At 41.3% G+C, this 11,046-nt stretch overlaps 2 protein-coding genes across 2 annotated transcripts in view; both read right to left on the minus strand.

Annotated features, from left to right (window-relative positions):
* Positions 1–1,533, minus strand: part of LOC133447359 (protein diaphanous homolog 1-like) — a 92,836-nt gene extending 91,303 nt beyond the window's left edge. The window contains exon 1 of the mRNA XM_061726032.1: positions 841–1,533. Coding sequence (XP_061582016.1) covers positions 841–939 — 99 coding nt within the window. The 5' untranslated portion in view covers positions 940–1,533. The remainder of the gene's footprint in view (positions 1–840) is intronic.
* Positions 1,534–5,532: 3,999 nt separating this feature from the next.
* Positions 5,533–7,936, minus strand: LOC133447578 (small integral membrane protein 32-like). Its single transcript, XM_061726288.1, has 2 exons — positions 7,270–7,936; positions 5,533–6,759 (listed from the first exon to the last, which is right to left on the minus strand). The coding sequence occupies exons 1-2, from the start codon at positions 7,330–7,332 to the stop codon at positions 6,382–6,384; spliced, it is 441 nt and encodes a 146-aa protein (XP_061582272.1). The 5' UTR covers positions 7,333–7,936; the 3' UTR covers positions 5,533–6,381.
* Positions 7,937–11,046: the final 3,110 nt, after the last annotated feature.

Raw genomic sequence — 11,046 nt, forward strand, 5'->3', positions numbered from 1 at the left:
CAGGGCAACATTTTGAGCTCTGACAGCTGGTAAACAGCTTTAGAGGGAGAGCGTAATTACAGGTATGGTGTCAGTCTGGGCTTCGCAGCTTTACTTGAAACCTGAGAGGAAGAAAAGCCTCAAGTAGTCCATGGGCCAGACCAGATATCAGTACCACTCAAGGTGACAAAACCTGCTTATAATTTTTGAAAATATCTATATCTGTCGATTATATTTTGGTATTATAACCCTTCCTGAGTGGCAGCTGTATCATAGTTACAGTAGCCACCCTAGTCAGAAAATTACACTTTAGCTGCTGCTGCATATCCTGGTTTAGACTCATGTACAGGATATCTGTCAATGTTTCACAATATTGTCTTTGGTATAATTTTAAAGGGGACCTTTTAAGCATTCATTCAAGCTAAGATGTGAATCTTTCTGACCAACATAGAGGTCACTGACGCTCTTTAAACTATAAACAACATACATTTTTACACAATTTTCGCCTAAATGATATACTATCTTTTACCCTGTGTCATCTAGGAACAACAGAGACACAAAATACAAAAACTGGAATAGTCACAGGACCATAAGGATTTAGGAAATGTATAATATACCCATACTATATCATTGTTACATGTCATTGTGAGACTCTGATCCAGCTGCCACTCAGGAAGGGTTATACCAGAATATCATCTACAGACAGATATTTTCAAAGACTATCAGAAAGTTTTGTCACCTTGAGTGGTACCGACAAGTGATTTTTTTGGCTCTGGCCCATGGACTAAAAAGCTGCGAGTGAAGTCTTGGTGAAGGCGATACTTTTAGGGGGCTCGGTCGTGAAACTAGTGAGATACTCACAAATTTCTTCTTCCCATCTCCATCCTCGTAGCTCTTCTTGGACTTCTTGTCTTTCTTGGGACCAGCCGAGGCAGAGTTTCCAGTGTGTTGTTGATCCATATTAATAAATTAATCCGTTTCTTTTCCAATTAAACACGTGTAGCGGTTTAATCTCGTCACTTTAAGCACGACAAGGTTCCTTAAAAAAAAAAGTGGGATTTCCCTGGAGACTCCCCGAGCTAGCGACAATTAGCACAGCGTGGCTAAAGGTCTGGGGGTCTGCCAGACAGACCAGCCCCCCCTTCACCAAAGCCCTGAAGGAGGGAAATTCAAAGCTCAGGCACGAACACGACCTGTTGCAGGCCCAGGAGAAAACCTTAACAAAACCCAAACTGCATTTAACACCTTCAAAAACGCTGAAGCGTGTTGGTATTACCCTCCAAAAGCAGCGCTGCGTAAACGCGCAGCGCCTTAGCTCCGGGCTAATCTCACCGCTACCGAGAAAAGGTGAAGTTGGAGAGAGGAGAAAAAAAAAACAAAAAAAAAGAAAGCTTATCCTTATCTTCTGTCCACTGGTTTGTTTCAAACCTCGAAAGACTACGAGGTCGGTCTTAATGGTGCGCCTCGAGTCAGCGGTTCTTCCAAAATAGTGCTTTCCATGCAGGCTTGGAGTTTGGTAAAGTTTTGAACCCTGTGTGTGAACGGGGAAGCGCGGCGGGCTTCCTGCTTTTTTAAGGATGATTTATGGTTCCGCGTTACACCAACGCGGTTACGCCGTAGGGTACGCGGCGACGCGCACCGTACGGCGCGCGTGGCCGCGTAACCTACGCCGTACCCTACGGCGTAGGGTCTGCGTCGATTTAACGCGGAACCATAAAAAAAAGTGACAGCCCTGGTCGGGGAGGAGTCAGCCCTCAACCCCCAACCTTCAGTCCTCAACCCTCTTCCTCAGTCCTCAGTCCTCGGGCAGCTGCACCTGACAGGCTTTAGGACCACATTACACCGGTCATGAAATCGCTACACTGGCTTCCAGTGAGTCAAAGCAGTGGTCCTCAACCTTTTTTCAGTGATGTAGCCTACCCAGTGGCGTAAATTCAGTGGAAGCTAAGGTATGGCAAGGTGACGAGTCACAGAACTTAACTAGAGTATCAATCAACACGTCCAGCAAATACTCATCACACAAGTCTGATATGTAGCTTATCTGTGTGGTCAAGAAAATTGGAACTTTTTCAAATGCAGTCTCGCTCACTGTAAAAACTCAAGATCTTACCAGGAATATGTGTCTTATTTCTAGTTAAAATGTCTAATTTTTAGTCAAAAAATCTCATTACACTTAAAACAAGAGTCATCACCAGAAAAATAACTTGTTATTTGACCATTTTCACCTGTTTCAAGTAAATTTTCCCTTGAAATAAGTAGAAAAATCTGCCAGTGGGACAAGATTTATCTTCTCATTACAAGCAAAACAATCTTGTTCCACTGGCAGATTTTTCCACTTATTTTAAGGGAAAATCTACTTGAAACAGGTGAAAATGGTTGTTTTTGAGTCTTGTCTTAAATGTAATGAGTTTTTTTTTTACTAAAAATTAGACATTTTAACTAGAAATAAGATAAATATTCTTGTTAAGATTTTCAGTTTTTGCAGTGTATAATAACTAGTGAAATCGATCATGTTGTTCTGATTTGCATTTGTAGTTATTCTATATGTATTAAGTAATAGAATAATCAATACAAATAGACACAGTAATTCCATAAAGTATTAAAAAAAAAAACATTTACATTTTCCCTTGAAGCCAAGGTGTGGCGGCTGCCATACCTTGCCATACCCAATTGACGCCCCTGAGTACCCCCTAACCAGCGCAAAGCACTTTTGGTTGTAAAAAAAAAAAAATCATAAAAAAGAGCACTGTGCCATCAGTAACTGATTTATTAAACATAAAAATATTACTGCTACGCTTCAACCACGACTCCATCGTTGGTCCAAGTGATTGACAGGTGAAGCCAGGTGATTGACAGGTTAGGTGGAACCATCCTGGTGTGGGGGATACTCTGTGGTTTTAGGATAATAAGTTGAATAGCCTACTCCTGAAGATAAAATTCATTTTATGAATTTAGACTCAATTATATATGAAATAATTATTTTTAAAGGATTTTTGCATGGATGCTACTTTTTAAATATATGTATATTTTAAAATCTCACGTACCCCCTGGAGTGCCTTCACGTACCCCCAGGGGTACGCGTACCCCCATTTGAGAACCACTGAGTCAAAGGATAGAGTTTAAAATCTTACTGCTGGTCTACAAAGCACTGAATGGTCTTGGACCAAATTATATGCCTGATCTGTTAGTTCCTATGAGGCTCCCAGACCCCTGAGTTTCATCTGGATCTGGTTTGTTTTGTTTCCCAGGAACCAGAACCAAGCACGGTGAGGCAGCGTTCAGTTATTCTGCTCCTCACCGGTGGAACAAACTTCCTGTAGACCTGAGGTCTGCTCCAACTGTAGATCCTTTAAATCAGGGTTAAAAACATTACTGTTTACTCAAGCGTACTCCTAAACTAAATACTTACCTGCTGTACTCTACTGCCCTTATTTTTAACAAATTGTGCTTTTTATTATTTTACCTCTTTTCTTATCATTTTATTTAATTTATTTGTTATTTAAGCATACTCTTAAATTAAATACTTTCTGAAAACCCCGAATGAGATGTGCACCTGCGGTACTCTACTGCCCTTAGTTTTCAGCAACTTGTGCTTTTTATTATTTTACCTTCTTTTCTCATAATCATTCATTTTATTTGTTATTTACTGTCTAATTATGTCTTGCCGCTTTTAATGTCGATGTAAAGCACTTTGAATTACCTTGTGTTGAATTGTGCTATATAAATAAACTTGCGGCTCACCACTCACACACCGAGTCCTGTCTGTCACCAACAAGGAACACTTCTGCATTGTTTACACAACGCCACCGGTCGGGACTTGTACTATACCTTGAATATTTGTATATCATAACTATGTCACAAATATTTAAGGGAAAATAACATCAAAATTCTCAAAGACAATTTATTCAGATGTCAGTTGCTGAAGAGTTTTTTTTCCATTGAAGGCTTATTAAAATGTTGCGTGGTGTGGACTTCCCCTTTATTACTGCCACTACTACTGTCAATTAGCAGACACTTTTATCCAAAGCGACTTACATCTGAGACACACACCATGGAGCAATTGGGGTTAGGACCTTGCTCAGGAGCCCAAGGTGGTTCATCTTGGTTGCCATTCTGGGGCTTGAACCTGGGTCCTCCAGGCCCACCTCTGTAGCCACTAGACTACCACCCCACATATTACTTAGTTTTTCAATCTCTTAAACTTTTACAATTCTGACAAAGACCATTAATATTATTTTTCAAAATTGAGAAACACAAGTATATATTGTTCTGCTTGTTTAGCTTATATTCTACTCCAGGGGTCTTCAACCCTGGTCCTCGGGCCCCCCTGTCCTGCATGTATTAGATGTTTCCCTGCTTCATTGCACCCTGATAAAAATGACTGTGTCATCAACACACTTGTCCAGACGTGGATGATGAGCTGATGTCGACCATTAATTAGAATCAGGCGTGATGTTGCAAGGCAACATCTAAAACATGCAGGACAGGGGGTCCCGAGGGCCAGGGTTGGGAAACCCTGCCCTAGTCTGTCGTCAACAAGGGACACTTCTGCGTTGTTTACACGTCACTAGTCAAGACTTGTACTATCCCTTGAATATTTGTATATCATAACTATGTCACAAATATTTAAGGGGAAATAACATTAAAATGCTCAAAGACAATCTATTCAGATGTTGGATACTGTTTTGACAAGTCCACCTCGACGCTCTGCAAGTTTTTCCCTTGAAGGCTTATTAAAATTTTGCGTGGTGTGGACTTCCCCTTTATTACGGAGTTTCTCAATCTCTAACATTTTTACAAATTCTGACAAAGACCATTAAATGATTTTTCAAAATTGAGAAAGACAAATAGGCTATATTGTTCTGCTTGTTTAGCTTATACTCTACTTTGGTCAACTGTTTCTTTTCTTATTCTCTTTTGGTTTGTTTGTTGTTGTTGTTGTATAAACATGCCATGATTAAACTTTTTTATTCTTGTTAATGAGCGATTTAGTCATGTTTTAAGAGGGAGTCCTCTCTTCCTGTAACGGTCACATTGTCATGTAATATTGTCATCAGTGCGTTGAAATAAAAGGACCTTGGGCTCCACCTAGTGGTTGAAATATAAATAGCAGGCCCTGGAGTGTCAGAGCTCACGCGATGCCAAACAGTTTCTGTGACAGTGGGAAAGCAATGGTGGTGTAACCTTGTCTGTCATGGTATCATAACTGGCTTAAATGGTACGTGCTCATCCAACACTCGGCACATATATCGTTTTACAGATTTGACCAAATCCACCCTTTTTTAAATTAATCTTTTTTTAAAAAAAGAAGCAATTTTAAAAGCCCATGTGAGTGGACGTAAACATTTAAGAATCTCTGCATTTCCCCGTGGCTTGTGTAATATAATTATTGAATATTCAAAATTCAGTATCTCTTCTTGTCTTTGGACACAAACTCGTGAGCATGTACTCTCACAAACAGATTACACAGATAGGCGCAGTTTATCCGTCCTGGTATGTGAGAGATGTTTTCCAGCAACAAGATTGGAGGATTTGTGCACCACCAGTGGCACTGGAACAGACAGCAATTTAGTTTATCGCACAGGGCTCATCATACTTCAGCCTGGAGTCTTCATTCTCTGGGATGCTGCTGATGCTATCACATGTAGGAGAGAGGTTAATTAAAAGTGAAAGGGCTTGATTAGACTTACAGCTCTGGGATCCGTCTAAGGGCACATTATATGATAAACAGCTGGCCTTTCACATCAGCAGTTGCAGCATTGTTGTTCATTTACAGGCACACAAATAAAGAGTTCAGATGACATTTCAATATCTTTATGTGGTGATGTTGCCTCGAATTTGTCATGGACTAAATCATTATACAATTAATATAAGGTTGAAAATCATGTCATGGCTGCTTCACAAGACAAGACAGTCAAGTTAAAGTCTTACAAAATATTTTAGAGTTAGTTATAAGTAGACATAAAGTAAGTCAGGGTTTCATGAAGAAAAATAGATTCGCCTTGACACAGCCCATCTGAGTTAAATGCATTTATAACTTGTTTCTGATTTGCAGAGTGCACAGGTGATTCACCACAAATGGTAGATTGCTTCATTTGATTTCAGCCGACCTCTGTACTTTCTGTACAACCAGACCAGAAAGTACGTGCTTGTGACTCACGAGTTATATCTGGAATCATTCTGTTATCTTTCTGCTGCCCACAGTCTTCCAAAATGGTAGTATACATCAGGGATGATGCCGTTGGCCAATGAACTGACACAATTGGGCAACATGTCCCTTCCAGATCAGATTCCACAAAATCCATCCAGAAAGCTACTCCGCTTTGCACAAGCTGTGCAGGAGTAATCCTTAACCCATACAACTTTCTTTTCTTCCTCCTTTCTCCCTTTCCTTTTCCAGGTCTACTTGTAGGAGGTCCTGGCCTCTCTCAGTGACCTGTCATATGGCATGGAGGCGAAGAAAGAGTTCCGGAGCTGGCAGTTGATGAAGAACACAATGAGCAGCACCAGCAGGAAAAGCAGTAGGCACATGACTATGTATGTGACCAGGTCCGGCTTGTGCAGCTCGCCCTCGCGGAGCCCCGCGCCGCCCCGGCCCGCCCCGGGTCTCAGCAGGGCGGCCACGCTCAGAGAGCCTCCGTGGGAGCCGTTCATCGAGGCGGGGGCGTCCGTGGTGCCGTGGGCCACGAGGACCAGGTCCAAGTCCGAGGAGTCGGTGGAGTTGAAGAGGATCTGTCTCAGCATTGCGCCCCGGCTGGGCTCACCCGACGCGACGCTCGGCTGTGGGATGGAAACGCAGGGAGAGGGTTAAGCCTGAATTATGGTTCCGCGTTGAATCGACGCAGAGCCTACGCCGTAGGGTACGCCGTACGCGTATGTTCTGCGTTGGTGTAACGCGGAACCATAAATCCGCCTTTACGCGCAGGCTGTGCGCTGATTCTGTCTGATCCTGTCACTGCTCGCACACTGCGTAATAAAAATGTGGGTTACATTTCACCGTGACAGTTTTTTTCCTAAAAAAAATAAGCCATTGTTATCAACTGATGTAGACAACTTATTTGCAATAATAAAAAAAAAAAACACCAAGTTAAATGATCACAAAAAATGCATGTGCGCACTATAGGGTGCAGTAAAAAAAACATAAAAGTTATTCCAAATAGTATAGCTACACCCCAAATGAGACTTGAGTTGCTATAACAATCTGGAAACTCCTTGACATAGGTTTTCCATTGCCACATATAACATTGTTAGTCTGGTCTGTAATAAAAACCAAGAAGCAGTGTTACTTACTTTGTTTCTAGCTGCGAAGAATTCCGCAGGTGATCGGGAAAAGTCCGGATCTGGGCTCCGCATTCCTCAGCGTCCACAGCGTGCTGTGCTCCTGCGCCAAACCAGGACGGGTCGGCAGCTTATTACCTGCGTCCTGCACGCTGGCGGAGCTGGGGGGGGGGTAGATGTGTCCTCCGTCACATCTATCAAGTATATTCAAACCCGCGCGTCAGTGTGCTTCCAGAAGAAGAAAACGAGCGAAACAAAAACGACAACAACAGTGCCAATTTCCACTTGAATGGCGGCTTTTTAAATCCAAATCTTCCTGCCACGCGTGTGTGTACTTTTGTGTTCTTCTTGAGCCATTTTCAGATGTCTTTAGGGGTCTAAAAGAGGTGAAGGAGTTCAACAAGGATCGCCGGTGTGCACACATGCAGCCACTTTCGTGCGTCGTGGTGCGCCACGGTACAAGACCGCCGGCGCGCAGACTACTCAGAAGCAATCCCCGCTCTGGTGCCTATCCATCTATCTGAGGCCACCTGGCCGTCCTTCATATCCACGGAACGATCGTTATACGATGATTTGATGCCATTCCGACGGTTTGCCCGTAAGAGTTTATCGATCCAGCAGCAGTAAGATGAGATGAAAGGAGGTATGAATGGAGGACAAAACACATCAGCGCACCAGACCTAAAGAGGGTTCTGTTTTCTCCCGGGGTTGCGTGTATGGTAGAGGGAGGGAGAGAGGGAGAGAGCAGCAGATCAGGAGAATGAAGTCACGGGACCACATCTATCTATCTATCTATCTATCTATCTATCTATCTATCTATCTATCTATCTATCTATCTATCTATCTATCTATCTATCTATCTATCTATCTATCTATCTATCTATCTATCTATCTATCTATCTATCTATCTATCTATCTATCTATCTATCTATCTATCTATTTATTCACATTTTCAGATGGAGGGCAGAAAGCTCATTCACGGTCCATTTCTGGGCCACTGTGGGGAATGTCTCACACTGGAGTGATGAGAGGGCAAGAAAAAGATGTGAGAGTGGTGAGTGGGTGTGTGAGCTCACGGTGATAATTAAGCAGCAGGAAAGGTCCACCTGGTGTAGATCATTGTCCGAGCCATTTCAGAAGTGGAGGAAATTCTGATTTGTTCAGCTTTGATAAATGTGCACAACATGGCACGACATGTGTTGACTTTTGACATTGTTACCATAATGGTACCAAAGACAACATTTTGATGTCAGTTTTCCCGTCCAAAGTGTTTCTGACATGACCGTGCATGCAAGGATCCAGCCCCTGTAAATGGTGCTGATCTGTTTCATATTCATATGCACCTGCTCTGACGGAACAAAATGCCTGGCGGGCGTATAGGGAGCAAGGACAGACAAGCACACATGCTCCACTACTGACTTTTCAACACGGAAGTCCAATTCCATACTGGAAAACAACTTTGAGTGCAAAATACTTTGGCAACCAACTAATATCTACAATAAAAGGCTAATACCTTGTAGTGTCCTGCATTAACTTTAAATTCAACAGTACAGAGGATTACAATAAACCAGAGTTTGATGGTGTGGGGGGAAGGGGGGGTGGGGGGAGTGTGCATGTATGTCACTTGGGAAATCTGGAACCAGCTTAAAGCCTTGTCTACATATGTGGAGGAAGAGCTGATGTTGTAATGGGTAGGGAGATTACAGTTTAATACACTATCTTTTTTAATTATTTTTTAATATCCTTTATTTTTTTTCATTTGCTTCTGAATGAAAGATAATTATTTTAACAGTATTTTTTATAATCCATGAATGGTCATTTTATTATGGAGAGAAGATTAAGATTTTTCAAGCAGCTTACACATGAGAGTACAGCTTAAAGTACAATTGTCTAAAGTTTTACTCTATAAATACTTACTACCATGATGATCAAGCTTAATTGATTCTAAACAAAATGTTAAGAACCAGCTATATTTTATAAACTAATCTTTTGTCATTTGAGTCATATGCAAATAAATCCAACTGACTTTGATGCCTGTAAAGTTGGTTGCTTTTATGTGAGAGTAACTAAGCACACATTTCTTTCAAACCAGAGAGGACAAAACAAATCCACAGTCTTGTATTTATAGATGAGTCTGGGTTCAGTCAGACTAAATAAAGGAGACATGGCCATAATGTAACTGGACATGGATTCATGACTGACACACAAGAACAAAATCGATATTTGAGTGAACTAAACTTTAAAAATGATGTGAACACATATATTTCACACAGTGGGCCCTATCTCGCCGACGGAGAGGTTTAGTTGGATCAGATTTCATTAGCTGGAGCTGTCATTATGTGAGATAATGACCTCCAGTGAAGTTACGGTTTGCTCTGCACAAAAGGATAACAGTGGATTTCCTTCCACCAAACTCGCCGTTCTTTAACCCACTTGAAGTGTTCTCCGCCATTGTGGAGGTGGAAAAAAACAGTTTGCAGCTTTATTACATCCAATTTTGCTTTTGATCAGGCACCATTAAAAGTTGCAAATAAGAACATCACAGGGGGTCATAGAAAGGCCAGCTGTGCTTTCCTTTGTACTCTCTGCTTCTATATGCAATGCTAACAAAAAGATCAAAATCTCAGGTAATGCCAATAAAGTCAACATTTCACAAAGAGAGATAAACTGTAGTTTTACACAACACTTTAATTTCCTAAGGTTATTCTCCATGTTTCTTTCTTTTTAGATTTTATTTTGTGGTAAATGTTTCTTTACCATTCATTACATCCTGTTGGACTCTCAGGAGCTCTGTTTGATACACTACAGCACGCACAACTGACAAATCTATTTAAAAAGCTCATTTATAATGACTACATTTCCACTGTGGACTATTCTTGCAATAAAACCTTTAAAACCTTTTTATCTTTTGGAGTACAGTCCATTTGACAACTAAACGACACTCCCTTTGGCAGAAAAACGTGAAGTGTGTAAAGTACTGGGTCAATTATGAACTTCCTGCAGAAAATCATTGGAGAATTTTTATGAAGCATTGTTACAACCTGGCGTGTAGTGCCACAACATAAAATAGTGACTAAACATAACATTTGAGGAAGCAGTGGAATTGTTATAAGTCTAAACATTAAGTCTTTGTAAAACCAAGTAAATCACACAGTGAACAGTCACAAGAACAGTGATGTCTCTCCAGAGTTGCTCCAAGCATGTGTTATCTAAACCTTTACAGGTGCAGCCAGTGACATAATGAGGAGAATTATGTCCTTGCAACATACGACAACTCCTAAGCTGTCACTGCAAAGACAGTAAGGAAACAGAGGATAAAACAGCCACTAAACAGCACACCTTTAGAGAATGTAAAGCACTACACTGCTTTCTGTTATTGGCACCTTCCTTTTTGTTTCAAGGCTCTGGTCCAAATGTCACACGTGTATAGAGGAAATCTGGAATAATGTTGTAAAAACTCCTGGATTCAAGTGCTAACCAGTTGTAAATAAGCAGAACTGTGATGGCGGACTTCACTGCTCAAGATCAGGTGTTATAGTCTATTTGAAAGGAGAAAATTGAGGTGAGGGAGGCAAGGGGGTGTGATATGCCACAACATGTACAGTATTTTGATTGAAGCCTTGCTGTATGGCTAATTGGAACAATTATCAGCATTTGTTCATTAGCTGTAGCCTATGACAAGGGAATTTTAATTAGGACTGGTGAATTGTAATTCTCCAACACAAACTTGATAAAGCTACTGAAGCCCAGTGAGGCTGCGTTCCCCTCATCAAATCATGTCAAGCATAT

This window comes from Cololabis saira, chromosome 7 (assembly GCF_033807715.1).
Source record: "Cololabis saira isolate AMF1-May2022 chromosome 7, fColSai1.1, whole genome shotgun sequence".
NCBI classification, from domain to species: Eukaryota; Metazoa; Chordata; class Actinopteri; order Beloniformes; family Belonidae; genus Cololabis; species Cololabis saira.